The sequence below is a fragment of the Rana temporaria genome, chromosome 5, assembly GCF_905171775.1.
Source record: "Rana temporaria chromosome 5, aRanTem1.1, whole genome shotgun sequence".
NCBI classification, from domain to species: Eukaryota; Metazoa; Chordata; class Amphibia; order Anura; family Ranidae; genus Rana; species Rana temporaria.
Window position 1 is genome coordinate 303,469,829 of NC_053493.1, and position 18,314 is coordinate 303,488,142.

At 43.4% G+C, this 18,314-nt stretch overlaps 1 protein-coding gene across 4 annotated transcripts in view; it reads right to left on the minus strand.

Annotated features, from left to right (window-relative positions):
* OSBPL1A (oxysterol binding protein like 1A) overlaps positions 1 to 18,314 on the minus strand; it is a 199,417-nt gene that overhangs the window by 119,781 nt on the left and 61,322 nt on the right. For all 4 annotated transcript variants that reach the window (XM_040354081.1, XM_040354079.1, XM_040354080.1 and 1 more), the window contains one exon: positions 3,927 to 4,033. In XM_040354081.1, coding sequence (XP_040210015.1) covers positions 3,927 to 4,033 — 107 coding nt within the window. The remainder of the gene's footprint in view (positions 1 to 3,926; positions 4,034 to 18,314) is intronic.

An 18,314-nucleotide genomic window follows, 5' to 3' on the forward strand; every position in this document is an offset into this window, starting at 1 on the left:
CGATTGTATTGCCAATCAATTTAAGCATTTAACTATTTACAAAGGTTTAAAACCTACACTTAAAATGAGGACATTGCAGCTAAACAACAAGCGTCACTTATCTATCGAGGATCCTTCCTTTATCTCAGGGATATGCAATTAGCTCTGCTCCATCTTAAAGTGGTTGTAAACCCTTACAGACCACTTTTACTTACAGGTAAAGCCTAGATTAAGGCTTACCTGTAGGTACAAGAAATATCTCCTAAACCTACACGGTTTAGGAAATATTTGCAATAGACAGGTACCGATGTCTACGACAACGGTGCGCAGGCGCACCGAGCGTGCCGTTAGTTGTGGCTCCTGCACGCATGCGCTGGAGTGACGCCATCACGTCTCCGGCACTGCGACTGCGTCGCAGTGCCGGAGCCGTGATACCCGGAAATCACTCCGGGAGACATGGCGGCGACGGAGGAGGGGAACGAGGAACGAGGACCCATGCGGTGGCTTCGATCTCAGTATGCTTTGCATACTAGCACATTATGCCTTTGTCTTTCAGGTTGTATTTTTTTTCGGCTTTACTTCCTCTTTAAGTAGCTGCACAAAAAATATATAAAAAATAAATAAAAATGGGGGCACCAATGTCGGGGTGGTGTTACAATCCTTCCAGTGAGATCCATAAGAAAATTCTTTCTGTCCATGTCGACAGTTGATGGCGACAAGCTAAATCACCTACTAGCTCAATATATTTGTCAATATTTCTCCCTCTGCCTCCCCAACCAAAGAAAATCTCACATCAGTCGTATTCTACCTGCTACTCTTTGTTTTGCTACCCAATTCATTTGTATTGTAAAATAATGATTCACTACCAAATTTGAGATCCTTTTGTAATAGCGAAGACAATAAAAAGGTATACATGTGATCTCAGAGTTCTCACAGCAGCCTGCCAAAAGCAAGGTTCTGTGCAGATGATGTAATCATTAATCCAGTAGGACTTCTGTATTTAAAAGCCATTGTATCCAAGCCACAGTGTGTACCAAGGTGTTTATGACTCACTTTGTAAAAGAAGGGGGTCAGTCCTTTCCGGTGAGCCTTTTATACACAACGGTTGGCGAGTTTAAAGACACAGTACGTTTAAGTGAAACGCAGTTCTGACTCACTTTTTTTGTTAAGCAGGTCATGCACATCTGGTGTGAGTATTTTTGTGGCCCCCACTTGATTTAAAGCAAGTTGAAGAGGTCCTGATGTGGATGTGGAAGAACTGGTGGAAAGGCATTTATGTGGAACGTAGATTCTTAAATCGGAGATACCAACGAATCCTCTCACTCCTCCGAAGCATAAAAAGGAGGAGAAAAAGTGAGGTGAAAATCTGGTGCAAGACCCATGCGAGAGGTAAGGAGGAGGTGGATAAAAAAGATCTGCTATACCCATTTTTTTTCGGAGAAAAGCTTTTTTGACCTACCTGTAATAAAGGGGTTAATACATTCTGGTGAGCCCCAGTGCCGTGGACACGTCGAACACTTTGGTGTAGAAATTGGAGGCTTTTTACTTATTGAATTTGTATACTCACGGATTACACTATTGATGCCCAATTTTCATGAGACTTTTTAATTTACGTGGTGGCTCTCATTTTGTTTTGAGGATTTTTTATTTATCACTTGGTACTGAAAAAGGTAGAGGTGCTAGTGCCAACATTGATTTCTGGCACCAATATACTCTGGACTATGTGAGCAAGAATAAATGCTAAGCCCAACTTTCTTGGAAAGTATTTTTTAATTAAAGATTAATTGTATATTTTGTATATATCTCCTAGACTCTCCTGAAGAAGCGGTACAACCGCAAAACCGGTCGAGAGATTGTTGGCTGGCTCCACGCATTCACGCATTCACGCATTCACGCAGAATTCACCGAGAAACTCGGTCAAAACCCGGATTCTGCCGAGAAACTCTGTCGTCTGTACAGTTTTGGCTCGATGGAGCCGCCGAGGAACTCGACGAGAAAATAGAGAACATGTTCTCTATTTTCTCGTTGTCCTCGTTCTTCTATGGGAGAAGCCGGCCCGCCGAGCTCCTCGGCGGCTTCATCCCAAAACTCGACGAGGAACTCGACGTGCCAAGCACGTCGAGTTCCTCTGTCGTGTGTACGGGGCCTCAGACTTAGCTGGTTTTGTTACATTTACACTACCTCATCTGATTTGTGAGGCTTGTCCCTAATGTTTTTATATTTGTAATTTTGTATGTAAATAAATCTTGTTTTATACCCATCTATGGTCTCCTATCAGTGCCTCGAAAGTCCCAACACCCTCCTGACCGAAGAGTACTTATGCTAATTGGCCCCAAGCAGCCTTTAGTCTGTATGCAATTGGTCTCACTTTTTACAAACCAACGGGATGCTGGCACATGTACTTAGTTTTCAGCTACTCTAACAGAGGCTATACTCCTCCTTTTTTACTTAATTAAAGATAAATCGTGACCGATACATTACATCTTCCCTTCTGGAGTACTATATACCACAACTGCAAAGATACATTCACATCCAATGCATTATTCATAAAGCTCAACAATGGTTGAATTATACATTCATAAAGTTCTTTCCCTCAGGTTTGGCTACGCAATTTGATTTAGCACTGAACTTGTAACACTTTTCATCCTTATAGTGGTTGAAAACCTTGACATTAAACAAAGCATATCCTTCTATATTGTGCACTTGCCTCAACCCAAAGCACCTAGTGTGACTTCTGTCTGCTCTTTAATCTGCTATCTGTACGAGTCACGTTTGACATACTTTACCAACAAGAAATCCTGGGAGACAGCCCGCTCCACATCCAGCACACAGCAGGTGATCGAAAACCTCAGCTGTGCATGTTTCCCTATGGGACTATGTAAATGGAGGCGTGTCCTTGCCCTTCCCTCAGGTCTCAGATTACACTCAGTCCTCTGCTCTAAGCTGTGCAATTCATGACATCAGATACCCGCCCTCTGCATGTTGGAGCTGGGAAATGTTGTGCAAATTATGTACTTTAGAAGGCTGTTGTGGTTCGAATCCCGACCACAACACCATCTGCCTGGAGTTTGCATGTTCTCCCTGTGCCTGCGTGGGTTTCCTCCGGGTACTCCGGTTTCCTCCCACACTCCAAAGACATGCTGGTAGGTAAATTGGATCTTGTCCAAATTGGCCCAGTATATATATGTATATCTGTGTGTATGACTGTGTGTCCCAAGCGTGTCACGATCCTACGGGGTAAAATGACCGCACCAGCCAAGCAGACTCTGGCTGGAAAAAGCGCCCAGAGGCGATTCAGTTCGCATGAGTAGCGCTATACAAGTCATTCATTCATTCAGAGAGGGCAGCCGATAAATAGGTACGCGCTATGTAGGTGGATTTATTTCATCTCACCTGAGGCTTGTCAATTCACTGGGTATATGTAAGGGTTTACAACCACTTTAATAGATGAATAGGGCTACAGCCTTAAAGCCTGGAATGTTTTTGACACAGGAAAATGGTCTAGTCCCTTTGAGTTCATCATTCAGACAGAATATTTTACACAACACTGTAAATATAAGCTTTTAAACAAATACACCTACACCACACAACTTAGCTGCACAAATATCTGTTACACTAATAAAACAAGAAATTGGTCGCACACTGGAACTCCAACTTATCTTGATGTCATCTTTATTGTCAAAAGGGCCAGACAGATACAGGCAATGGTAGATGCGTTTCACAAGATAAGTTGGAGTTCCAGTGTGCAACCAATTTCTTGTTTTATTCATCTTCCACAGTGGTGAACCGAGGTCAGCACCTGTGATCCACCTTGCACCTGATTCTGCCTTGAGCGTTGTGCTTCTCCTTGTTCTTTACACTAATAAAACTGCAGTAATCTTTAACCATTTGACCTCCAGACACTGCTAGTGACCCTAACCTGAAAGGTTTTCAGGAGTCTTACAAACCTTATCATGTTTGGTAAAAAGATGAAGACAGTTGTTCAAAGCTGTGCAAGTTTCCTGGGATGCATCAGATACTTTCTTGACTTGGTGCAGAACATCAGGGTCAGCATCTAGAAAACAGCAAGCATACATATCTAGAATTATTAGGAGAGTGGCATACTGTAGGCAGACAAAATGATGAAGAAAACCTTCCACCAGGTAAAAGGAAGTCATGAATCACAAACATCATATCAAACACCAATGTAGAAACTAGGAAGCATCAATAGGCCTAAGAAGGTCCTGTTCACACCATACTGCAACTTTTCAATGGGCCCCAGCGCAGCAAAGACAGTTCCTACAGTATTTTTATCAGCACAGTGCAACTTACATTGTACACTGTAGTTCGAGGGTGTATATATGTTGGGTTGCAAAGCAGATGCACCTTGGGGTTGATTTACTTAAACTGGAGAGTGCGAAATCTCGTGCAGCTCTGCATACAAACCAATCAGCTTCCAGTTTTCTCAACTAAACAAGCTGAAGTTAGAATCCGATTGGCTACCATGCACAGCTGCACCAGATTTTGCCCTCTCCAGTTTTAGTAAATCAACCCCAGCGAGTTGCAGGATGCTGCAGTATAACACAAGCTACCATGTGCATTAGGCATGAACGGGCCCTTAAACATTTATATTGCAGGTTTTACTAAATGGTCAAGTTAGATCAGGCAACAATTTTAAGAGCATGAATGACTGTCAAGATTTTTTTTTTTTTTTTTTTTAATTAACCTTTATAAATAAGCCCGTAGTTTTACAATGCATATATTTCCACACTAGTATTCTGTTAAAACCGATCCAAGAAGCCAAGTACTTTTGTAAGTTAATCAAATAAAAGGTTTATCCTTAGAGGATTAGGATAGATTTCTCTGCTTAAAGATTGAGGTCATCAATTCACAACATAGTAAAGCTACTTTTCAGCCAAGCTGTACAGGTCTGTCTTAGTGTCTGTCCCCAAAACAACCAGCAGCCCATCTAAAGTCTAAAAACTTTGCACCAAAGCATGGAAAAAACACAAAGCATATGAATATTTATTTAACAGCGAGTAGATGTTCCTCAGCTATAAAAAAGCAAAGAGAATAAACACAGTTCTTTGGTATGCAATTTTATTGTTAATTTGTACACAAAATGGTTCTTTACACACACCTAGTAAAATTGAGAAAAGGGGAGAGTGTCGCCTCTCTTAAAATGGGGGTATAATAGATGAAAATTGTGCCTACATCCCATTGAATATAAAGAAAGATGTGACCACAAATATTTGACAACTTTTGGGTGCTTGAGGCCAGTAAGAGTCAATATTTGGGTCAGGGATTGGGGGGAGGGGGATTTTGGGGGGGACTTTTCGCGGCACTGATACAAACAATCTGGTAAAAGGTATCGATATTTATTTAACAAAGAAAATACATATATAACACAGATGAAATTTTAAGAACAATCCCCACATCATACATCAGAAAGTGATTAACAGACTGTGTTTTAGTGGAATCGATGACCTCGACCGGTTTCGCGGTTTTACCGCTTCTTCAGGAGGAGATTATGTTCTAGAAGGTATATATAAACAGTTGAAATAAACAAGCAGAACATACAAAATATATATACATTATGTATAATTCAAAACAGCGCATTATACAGTAGAGCAAAGCACTCACCCAGGCTGGTCATATGGTCGGACGTGAAACCTGGCAAAAGCCTTCTGTGGCGCGTGGAGGGGGATATTTTTATTTAGACGGGCTCTATTAGGATAAGGAGTAGAATGAATAATATATATATAACAAGGATGGCCAATTAATTATTGAGGTATGGATCACCAGGGGGTGAGGAAGGTGTGTGAATGACCAAACAGGATGAAAAGAACAAGGAAGGGAGGGAGGGGAAGAATTGGAAAGGGGGGGGAAAAAAAGAAGGAGGGAAGAAGAGAAAGGAATGGGAGAAAGGGAAAGGGGGGGAAAAGGAAAGAAAATAGGGGAAGAGGGGGAGGAAAACAAGAGGAGGAGCGGAAAAAGAGTTATTGGAGCGGGGCAAGGGGGGAGGGAAAAGTGGGGGGGGGGGGGGAAGGGGAAGAGGGGAAGAAAAAGAGAGGGTTTTTGGTTGGTGGAAGGGAGAAATGAAAAAGAGGGGAAAAAGGGGGAGGCCATGGGGGGGGGGGGGGGGGGGGAGTTGGGGAGTTGATGGTGAGGAGGTAGCGGGATATAGGTGAGAAGAAAAAAGTAAAAAATAAACCTGAAGTGAAAAAAAGTGAGAAAAAGGGGGGGGAGGTGAAGGAAAAAAGGGGGGGCAAAAGTATTGGTGAAATATAAAGGGTGAAAAAGATGAGAAAGGTGAAGAAAAAAAAAGGGGGGGGAGCAAAGGGGGAAGACTGGTGAAGAAAAAGAGGGGGGATTGACTGTGATGGGGGATTAGGAAAATTAAAACGGGAAGGGAGATTTTAAAGGGCAATGGAAGAAAAAGGGGGGGAAAAAATTGAAGATGCCAGTGAGAAGCACCAGCAAATATACATCCAAGGTGCAGTGTTGCATAATAGATGATAAAGAATAAAATTCAGAGAAGAAGTGATTGATTAAAAAGATCTATCACCAAGCACTTACTGAAGTTAAGAGTACCCATCACCAGGATAACCAATAAATAATAGGGAAGTTCCCCATAGGGGCCTTACCATCAACATATTGATAGTACACAAATTACTGGGGCACAAAGATTGAGGTGGGATCAGCCTTAAATAGTAGCTTTGCATTGCCAGGATAAGGGCAATCGCTGTGCAGTCAGTCCAACTGAGAAATCCAAAGAAGGAAAGATTTATCCATGAGGGCAGTTGCCAAATCAAGGGTAGAGCAGTCTTAGTGACAGGCAGTCAGATGTACTCACCTCGAATGTAGGACATTCACATGTGTCCCCAGGGAGAGTGTCCGTGCTAACTCACAGAAACGGCTGTGTGAGCCGCTTTTGTAGGTATCCCTGGACGGCGTGTGACGTCATCGAATTGCGACGCCGCCGCCGTCCAACGTCCCACCAACCCATGCACGTGAGTGCGTGGGTGTGTAGCTGCTGACCCAATGGCGGTGCGCCAGGTCATAGGCTACAAGCTGAGAGCTCCAATTGGTGCTCACGGCCGGGGACGACACACCACGCGCCAATAGGAAGGGGAGAAGCCAGGTGCACGATCCAATCAGCCAGCCAGGCTGTCTGAGCTCCGAGAATACGCTGTATTGTAAACAAGAATACATGGACATTTGCATTGCAGGTAGAGTGATACACATATTCAATACTGAGATTATGAAATAGCGTGGGGTTACCCCATCACAATGCTTGGCTGTTAATTCAGAGTTAAGGGTCTTTTTTTGCCAAGATAGGTTATGGAAAAATCATCACATAGTTACCCTCTAATGTCCCTATATATATGAATAAAAATATACTTTTTTTGGGGGCAGATAAACGCCTCCACATTAATGCCACAACCTATTTAGGAATGATTGGCATTTAGGACATCAGTATGTTTTTCCAAAGAGGAGGAAAGACACGGGAAGAAAGGAGGGGAGGGGGAAAAAGAGAACAAAGGGGAGGGGGGGATGGGGGGGGGGGGGGGGGGGAGAGAAATGACCGCCATCTAGGGGACTAGAGGGGGATCTCAATACTAGCGTAGGAAAGATTTGTAGGAGTTCATTTCATTTAATCCTGGAAAAGTTGTGGCATCGAGATGCTCGATCCACAGGCATTCTTTCTGTAAAATAATCCTATTCCAGTCTCCACCCCGTGGATGTTGTGGGATTATTTCCAAGATAAAAAACCTTACAACAGAAAGGTCATATTTATGATATAATCCAATATGACGCCCTACTGTTGTTAATTTCCCTACGTTTGAATCGTAAAGGTGATCACCCAAACGCTGTCGAAATTCCCTAAAGGTCTTGCCTATATAAAAGGCTCCACAAATACAAGTCATGAGATAAACAATGCCCTTTGTGCCACAATTGGCCGAGAATGGGGGGTAAAAATCCTCGCCATTGGGTAACAGAAAATGATCACCCTCCATCACCCATGGGCATCTTGGACAGCTGCCACATCTGTAGGTGCCCCTAGGTGATGTGTGCGTTGTGTCCTCCGTAACATAATGACTACTGGTCAGTCGGTCGCGTAATGAATAAGCCCGACGAAATACCAGTTCGGGTTGTTGTTTAACATATTTCCTCAGGATATTGTTTTCAGCGAGGATGTGCCAGTTAGCTTGCAGTATGTTACGTAAGTCATTGTGGTGTGCAGAGTATGTTGTGATGAATCGTACTGATTCATGTATACGTTTTTTAATATTTTTAGAGGGGTCATACAACAAGGATTGCCTAGGTCGAAGGCAAGCCCTATTGTAGGCCTTTTTCAGATTAGTGTGGGTGTATCCACGAGCAAGGAGACGATCTCGTAGTTCATCTGCCTGTCTCTTAAAATCTGTAGGTATTGTACAGTTCCTCCGCAGTCGTAGGTATTGGGCAAATGGAATACTTCGAATGAGGGGCCTAGGATGGGCACTCGAGGCACACAAAAGGGTGTTTCCTGCTGTCGGCTTCCTGTAAAGGTCAGTGTATAGTGTGTCATCCGCCTGTTTGATGACAGTCAGGTCCAAAAAGGGGACCTGGCTCTCATCAAACACCACTGTAAGATCTTTACCTGTTTGCCAGGAATTTGACATATAAATTCATTTTTGATAATGATCGAAATCGTGTAAGGTTGGAGCATGAGCTCGCGGAGCGCACTAAGCAATTCTCAGTGGCAGAATTCCGTGCGCTCCGGGATCTCATGCTCCTTTACGACGAGAGTAATCCGGAAGACACGGAACCTCTTTCCGTTCCGGAACCCAGCCCACCTCAGGAGCCTCCATCTCCATGCCCTTCCCCCCTTCCCCCCAAAATGTTCCGCCTTCCCTCTAGGAAATTCCCGGATTTAATGACCTGTCCCACAATCTGGTCCTTCGTACAGGCCACAATACGTGACCTGAAACGACAGGAATGGCAGAAGATCACCCCAAACCTAACTGAGAATCAAACTAAAGCATTAAAAACCTTACAAAGGAACCCCGAAATTATAATAAAACAGTCAGATAAGGGGGGGGAACATTGTCCTGATGACACACTTGTTCTATCAGGAGATGTGCCTATCCATACTAAATAACCATCACTGGTACTGCCGTATTTCCCCTAACCTCATTGACTCATTTACTCTTGAATTAAAAACAATCTGTATTGAGGCTTATCACAAAGGCCTAATAGACAAGGACACTCTCGAGTATCTTGTCCCCAGATTTCCCCGTCTCCCTACCTTCTATGCCCTCCCAAAAACCCACAAAAGTTTGCAAAAACCCCCTGGACGACCGATTGTTTCTGGCATTGGTTCACTTACAGACCATGCCAGTAAGTTTGTTGATGCCTTTCTTATGCCACACGTGACCAGTCTTCCGTCCTTTATTAGAGACACTTCGGATTTATTGAGACACATCGAGGGAATCCAAGTCCCTCCTGGCGCCCTGCTCGTGGCTCTGGATGTAGAGGCTTTGTACTCGAGCATCCCCCACGAGCAGGGTGTCAGGATGGCTGGCTCTTTCCTTTACGAACAGGAGAACACCTCCTGGCCGCTGGTTAATTTTGTTTTACAGTTGTTATTGTTTATCCTAACCAGGAATCACTTCATTTTTAACGATCAACTGTTCTTGCAAACCCAGGGCGTGGCTATGGGCACCTCCTGTGCCCCAGCCTATGCAAACCTATATTTGGGTGCATGGGAACGTTACCTAAATGCAAACGAATTATACAGCAGATTTATGGACAAGATACTGATATGGTATCGATTCATAGATGACCTGTTCATTATTTGGACAGGTTCCAAGGAGTCCCTACTCGAGTTTATACAGATGCTTAATATCAATGAGTTTAATTTGAAATTTACAGTGGTGTTTGATGAGAGCCAGGTCCCCTTTTTGGACGTGACTGTCATCAAACAGGCGGATGACACACTATACACTGACCTTTACAGGAAGCCGACAGCAGGAAACACCCTTTTGTGTGCCTCGAGTGCCCATCCTAGGCCCCTCATTCGAAGTATTCCATTTGCCCAATACCTACGACTGCGGAGGAACTGTACAATACCTACAGATTTTAAGAGACAGGCAGATGAACTACGAGATCGTCTCCTTGCTCGTGGATACACCCACACTAATCTGAAAAAGGCCTACAATAGGGCTTGCCTTCGACCTAGGCAATCCTTGTTGTATGACCCCTCTAAAAATATTAAAAAACGTATACATGAATCAGTACGATTCATCACAACATACTCTGCACACCACAATGACTTACGTAACATACTGCAAGCTAACTGGCACATCCTCGCTGAAAACAATATCCTGAGGAAATATGTTAAACAACAACCCGAACTGGTATTTCGTCGGGCTTATTCATTACGCGACCGACTGACCAGTAGTCATTATGTTACGGAGGACACAACGCACACATCACCTAGGGGCACCTACAGATGTGGCAGCTGTCCAAGATGCCCATGGGTGATGGAGGGTGATCATTTTCTGTTACCCAATGGCGAGGATTTTTACCCCCCATTCTCGGCCAATTGTGGCACGAAGGGCATTGTTTATCTCATGACTTGTATTTGTGGAGCCTTTTATATAGGCAAGACCTTTAGGGAATTTCGACAGCGTTTGGGTGATCACCTTTACGATTCAAACGTAGGGAAATTAACAACAGTAGGGCGTCATATTGGATTATATCATAAATATGACCTTTCTGTTGTAAGGTTTTTTATCTTGGAAATAATCCCACAACATCCACGGGGTGGAGACTGGAATAGGATTATTTTACAGAAAGAATGCCTGTGGATCGAGCATCTCGATGCCACAACTTTTCCAGGATTAAATGAAATGAACTCCTACAAATCTTTCCTACGCTAGTATTGAGATCCCCCTCTAGTCCCCTAGATGGCGGTCATTTCTCTCCCCCCCCCCCCCATCCCCCCTCCCCTTTGTTCTCTTTTTCCCCCTCCCCTCCTTTCTTCCCGTGTCTTTCCTCCTCTTTGGAAAAACATACTGATGTCCTAAATGCCAATCATTCCTAAATAGGTTGTGGCATTAATGTGGAGGCGTTTATCTGCCCCCAAAAAAAGTATATTTTTATTCATATATATAGGGACATTAGAGGGTAACTATGTGATGATTTTTCCATAACCTATCTTGGCAAAAAAAGACCCTTAACTCTGAATTAACAGCCAAGCATTGTGATGGGGTAACCCCACGCTATTTCATAATCTCAGTATTGAATATGTGTATCACTCTACCTGCAATGCAAATGTCCATGTATTCTTGTTTACAATACAGCGTATTCTCGGAGCTCAGACAGCCTGGCTGGCTGATTGGATCGTGCACCTGGCTTCTCCCCTTCCTATTGGCGCGTGGTGTGTCGTCCCCGGCCGTGAGCACCAATTGGAGCTCTCAGCTTGTAGCCTATGACCTGGCGCACCGCCATTGGGTCAGCAGCTACACACCCACGCACTCACGTGCATGGGTTGGTGGGACGTTGGACGGCGGCGGCGTCGCAATTCGATGACGTCACACGCCGTCCAGGGATACCTACAAAAGCGGCTCACACAGCCGTTTCTGTGAGTTAGCACGGACGCTCTCCCTGGGGACACATGTGAATGTCCTACATTCGAGGTGAGTACATCTGACTGCCTGTCACTAAGACTGCTCTACCCTTGATTTGGCAACTGCCCTCATGGATAAATCTTTCCTTCTTTGGATTTCTCAGTTGGACTGACTGCACAGCGATTGCCCTTATCCTGGCAATGCAAAGCTACTATTTAAGGCTGATCCCACCTCAATCTTTGTGCCCCAGTAATTTGTGTACTATCAATATGTTGATGGTAAGGCCCCTATGGGGAACTTCCCTATTATTTATTGGTTATCCTGGTGATGGGTACTCTTAACTTCAGTAAGTGCTTGGTGATAGATCTTTTTAATCAATCACTTCTTCTCTGAATTTTATTCTTTATCATCTATTATGCAACACTGCACCTTGGATGTATATTTGCTGGTGCTTCTCACTGGCATCTTCAATTTTTTCCCCCCCTTTTTCTTCCATTGCCCTTTAAAATCTCCCTTCCCGTTTTAATTTTCCTAATCCCCCATCACAGTCAATCCCCCCTCTTTTTCTTCACCAGTCTTCCCCCTTTGCTCCCCCCCTTTTTTTTCTTCACCTTTCTCATCTTTTTCACCCTTTATATTTCACCAATACTTTTGCCCCCCCTTTTTTTCCTTCACCTCCCCCCCCTTTTTCTCACTTTTTTTCACTTCAGGTTTATTTTTTACTTTTTTCTTCTCACCTATATCCCGCTACCTCCTCACCATCAACTCCCCAACTCCCCCCCCCTCCCCCCCATGGCCTCCCCCTTTTTCCCCCTCTTTTTCATTTCTCCCTTCCACCAACCAAAAACCCTCTCTTTTTCTTCCCCTCTTCCCCTTTCCCCCCCCCCACTTTTCCCTCCCCCCTTGCCCCGCTCCAATAACTCTTTTTCCGCTCCTCCTCTTGTTTTCCTCCCCCTCTTCCCCTATTTTCTTTCCTTTTCCCCCCCTTTCCCTTTCTCCCATTCCTTTCTCTTCTTCCCTCCTTCTTTTTTTCCCCCCCCTTTCCAATTCTTCCCCTCCCTCCCTTCCTTGTTCTTTTCATCCTGTTTGGTCATTCACACACCTTCCTCACCCCCTGGTGATCCATACCTCAATAATTAATTGGCCATCCTTGTTATATATATATTATTCATTCTACTCCTTATCCTAATAGAGCCCGTCTAAATAAAAATATCCCCCTCCACGCGCCACAGAAGGCTTTTGCCAGGTTTCACGTCCGACCATATGACCAGCTTGGGTGAGTGCTTTGCTCTACTGTATAATGCGCTGTTTTGAATTATACATAATGTATATATATTTTGTATGTTCTGCTTGTTTATTTCAACTGTTTATATATACCTTCTAGAACATAATCTCCTCCTGAAGAAGCGGTAAAACCGCGAAACCGGTCGAGGTCATCGATTCCACTAAAACACAGTCTGTTAATCACTTTCTGATGTATGATGTGGGGATTGTTCTTAAAATTTCATCTGTGTTATATATGTATTTTCTTTGTTAAATAAATATCGATACCTTTTACCAGATTGTTTGTATCAGTGCCGCGAAAAGTCCCCCCCAAAATCCCCCTCCCCCCAATCCCTGACCCAAATATTGACTCTTACTGGCCTCAAGCACCCAAAAGTTGTCAAATATTTGTGGTCACATCTTTCTTTACACCTAGTAAAATGTTATGCCGCGTACACACGACCGTTTTTCATGATGTGAAAAATTACATTTTTTTTTTATGTCATTAAAAACGATCGTGTGTGCTCCAGAGCATTTTTCATGACGTGGAAAATGGGCATTAAAAATTTAGAACATGCTCTATTTTTTCGCGTCGTTTTTCACATCGTAAAAAATGGTCGTGTGTAGGCTTTAACGACGTGAAAAAAACACACATGCTCAGAAGCAAGTTATGGAGACGGGAGCACTCGTTCTGGTAAAACTAGCGTTCGTAGTGGAGATTGCACATTCGTCACGCTGTAACAGACTGAAAAGCACGAAGACTGAAAAGCGCGAATCGTCTCTCACCAAACTTTTACGAACACAAAATCAGCAAAAGCAGCCCCAAGGGTGGTGCCATCCGAATGGAACTTCCCCTTTATAGTGCCGTACGCGGCATTATAATATAGAAATAAATGGTCTCAAATTGCAAAAAATATTTCAATATGTCAAATGCCTTCAGCGCATAATTTTGTATTTCTAAATCTCAGAAAACACAATGCAAGAAATACATATTGGAGTTTTTAAAGCCTAAATATCTATTCAGCTTATTTCTCAATAACTCTAGAACCTGACCATTACTCAGATGAAAAAAAAATGGTCATGGCAATTGTTCAATGAAAAGCTGGCAGCCATTTTACATGATATAATCAAAAAACATAAAAAATAAATAAGTGAGATTCTCTCATTCTTGTAGTCATTATAGTTCGTTTAATCCACCATGGACTAAAGATCATGTGGCGACTTCTGTGCTGGCACATTCCCGCTTTCTCCTTCCTTCTTTCCTACTCTTTATACTCTGCATACTTTTCTTTTCTCAGTTCTTCTCTACCGTCTTGGTTTTTCTATGCTTACAGTACACATCTTCCTTGCCTGTGAAATGGGTGCTATCCCAGTAGGAGCTTCCCCCCCAAAGTACTAAAGATTCATTAGGGGCACTAGACCACATGGATCCCCCTTCCCTGAAATGATATGCCTACTATATGTGACAGGTGCCCTATAATTTCTCATCATGCGCAACACTTGCACTTTGCATCCGAATATGTATGTTGTATGCAATGTCAAGATGTACTGTATACTCTCATATGTTTGAAATTTAGATATTCCGATTATGTAAAATAAAAATGTATTGGAGCAGAACATTTACTCAACAATGTCCAATGTAGTCCAGCCTAATAATGAACATTGTAATAAAATAGGGAGCTGTTAAAAATGTAAAAAACACAACAACAAGTTAAAGGGGAAGTTTGGGGCTTCTAAAAACATAAAACCTTCATACTCGCCTCTATGCTGCAGCATCGGTTTGATGCTGTAGTTCTCCCAGATCGGCTCTAAACCCAATAACTGAGTGATGGCATGACCGCTATTCGCTCAGTTCTCAGTATGCTTGGAGCAGAGAGCATTGAATGCTCTCTGCTCTGCCCCTCCAACACTGAGCCAGCTTATCTTTTTTTTTATAATTGACAATTTTTATTACGTTTTGATTGTTTCAATACAAAAATATAATGCACAAGTACAGAAAGGGGTAATGAAAGAATATAAATAAAGAGGGGGAGAAATTAAAAATAATGGAGGGATCAACAGACTTCTGTAGGTGGCGTGGCAGCATCCTGCAAAAATCAAACATGAAGCATAGCCGATTAATAAAAGGAGGCTGAAATATGGCTCTACAAGAGTGTGAACATAATGCAGTAGTAATACCTAAAAGCGGACCTTGATCAACAGTTGAACGTACTAGGAGGATGAAAATTATCCTATAATTGTGTGGTCTGCGCTTCCAAAAGATAACAAATAGGGGGGGGGGAGTGTATAGGAGAGCAATTCCAACAAGCTAGACTCGTCACTCGAGGATCCCACATAGACTCTGCCCACATGGTTGGGGGGGGTCCCCCCGAGCAACCAAGGGGGTTCCCACCAGGAGGAACCAGCACTCTGAGCCAGCTTTTCATCAGGCAGCTGGGTGGATCCCATTAATATGGTCAGATTCCTTCCAGGGAATAGAGCGGCTCTGCCACATCAGCTGACAGTGGGCTATAGCCCACTGTCTGCAATTTCTAGGCCACAGGACAGCAAAAGTAAGTGCGCTCCTGTGACCTACATGAGAAGTATGGCCAAAAAAACGTTGGCCATACTTCTTTTAATTTTTTATTGAGGTCTCCGTTGCACACAGAATTTTTCAACATTAGAAATTGTACAAAGCGTAGTATTTGTAAGAGACCTCTAAAATAAATCAAAATGCTATTTTTTTTATTGTTCTGGCTGACAGCAGGATACTATATTTTGCACCAATCAGCTGTTCCTTATGTTGAATAACATGAGGTCACATAAGGTAGGTTGCAAGTGTTTGCTTTCAGCTGCCAAACTAAATCCCACTGACTGTCTGCAAAGCTTAAAAGACATATTATGGCCTATTTTCCTTTTTCTGACCAGTTTAACATTTGTGCACATGTTCCCAGCTGAAAGTAATAAGCAAAATGTGTCCTTTGCATCAAGTTGTAAAGTTTTATGCTTTTTAAATGTTTTACACTTGCATATTAATTATGGGTTTTACAGAAAGCTTGGCGTTTAAGTGATAACTCAAGTTATACAATAAAGGGTATAAAACTCAAAATTTTGGTATTAATCGATGGTTAATGCAGTACTAAACTCTACTATTGCTTATGATGTTTAGGACTCATTCCCACAGGCACCCAGCCCCATACAACTTTTAAGCACTTTGCTTACTTTTCTGTTCTAGTGCCGAGTTCCATGCAGGAAGCCCATATTAGTAAATGGATATGCATCAGCAGTAGATTCACTTACTCAGCTAAATTTTATAGGTATGAAGGGACAGGTGCACCTTCCGGGATGCACAGGCTTTGTTGAGTTCTGTGCACGTTCCTTGCATACCTATCAAACATACCTGTACATCTGATGTGTCACCAATATGTGCTGCCTCCACGCAGCTCAGCACTGGGACAGAAATGTAAACAGGGCTGAATACCCATGTAAACAAGCCCTTTCATATACACAAAGCAACAACAGCATTTTTTGTAATATATGATTTGACATTGGTATCCATCTAGTAACATTCTGCAAAGAAAACTATGACAAGTCAAATAGTGGTCAATTAGTTGTTAATGTGCTTCTATTGTGATGAGCTTCTATAATGATCTATACACAAGAATAAAAAAACACAGATTTAAATGGAGCAGTGCTTTCTTGTATCATCACCGGTAGTACTAGCGCTCACCACAGGTGACAAGCAAGGGCCTGAAGATGAAGGTTCAGAGGCCCAGCTGGTGTACAGTACATATTCGCATTTTGCTCCCCATCTTGCTATAAGCCCAGGTTCACACTGTGTACGATTTGAGATGCGATTTCACATGTCAAATTGCATCTCAAAATCGGCGGCATTTTCCGGCAATGACATCGTCCTAATCGGGCCGTGATTTATATTGACATCTGCACAGATGTCTCTTAAATCGCGGCGGAAATAGGGACTGCCAGCGGTAGTGAAATCGCGCAAGTTCAGCTGAACTCGCACGGCTTCACTCCCGCAGCCCAGTGTGAACCAGGGCTTAAGGATTTATGAACTGTCATCACTTTATCATGTATGCTGGTTTTTATTATTAAAACCTCCTTTTGACCTACACCATTGGAGCCCCCTATTTTTCTTTCTTCTCTTTACATGAATTTGTGGAAGATACGTTTTTCGAGTTCTCTCCAGTTGGTTTTAACACCCTTATCAGGGTTGCTGCTTGCCTAGATCGGGTACACATAGGATGTCTGTGGATCCCTATGATTGCCATACCAACAACTTAGCCAGGTCTTCCATATCAGAGTAATCTGTGGCTGAGGAACATCGGGCCCATCCGTCCTTTTTGGTTTGGTCGCCAATCTATCCTTCGTCGGATTTTAGTTAACACGTTTGTGGAACAGCCGTTTGGGACACCCTAAGCTCGATTGATCCATCCGTTGTTGTATGACAGTCGGGTCCAACGCCTCTGGTAAACGCATATGTATTTCATCATTCATCTGAAGATTTCCATTGGGATGTTTTCTTCCATCTCATGACATCTTTTTGATTATACTTATTTATGATGGACACTATGGGCCAGATTCACAAAGCACTTACGCCGACGTATCTAGAGATGCGCGGCGTAATTGAAAAATGCGCCGCGCGTATTTTTGCGCCTGATCCTCAAAACGAGATACGCCTGAAAACCAGATTTTTCCGTCCTACGTAAAACGATTACACCGGCGCATCTTAGAGCGCAAAATACGCTAGACACACCATTGTTTTGATAGGCACAGATGCAAATGAGGGAGATAAGGCGATCCACAAAATTCAGTGTGTGCGGCGTAGGCTACGCCCTGTGCGCATCTGTTAGTTTCCCGGCGGGAAGTTACACTTTATAAAAAGGTGCCTTAACTTTGCTCTAGCCGTGTAAAGGTCAGCTAAAGCAACACCATTAAGGAAGAGCTGAGCACACACACTTGCCGGACTACAATCTGTCTGCCAACATGCCAGGGGCATCCATGCTCATAACTATACTAGTGACTTTAGAGGCGCAAAGAAGGAGGAGGGAACGGAGGAGGAGGAGGAGGGCACATGAGAGGGTATACCGCAGACGCCTAGATGTCTTTGGCATGACTGCTTCTGAGGTGTATCGCAACTTCAGATTCAGCCGTGAAGCCATCATGGATTTAACCACAATCCTGCAGGATGACCTCACCAGCCCAACACAACGCTCACATGCAGTGCAGCCACTGATCAAGGTCCTGGCAACACTGCATTTCCTTGCCACTGGCTCTTTTCAGCGCACAAGTGGAGGTGTGGCTGGGATGTCACAATCCTCCATTAGCAGATGTGTGCACCAGGTTGTCCCTGCAATCCTGAGACGCATGGCCAACCAAATCATCAAGCCCACCCAGGAGGTCCAGCGAATGAACACAATGACAGATTTTTACAAAATTGCCAGATTCCCACGCACCATCGGGGCCATTGATTGC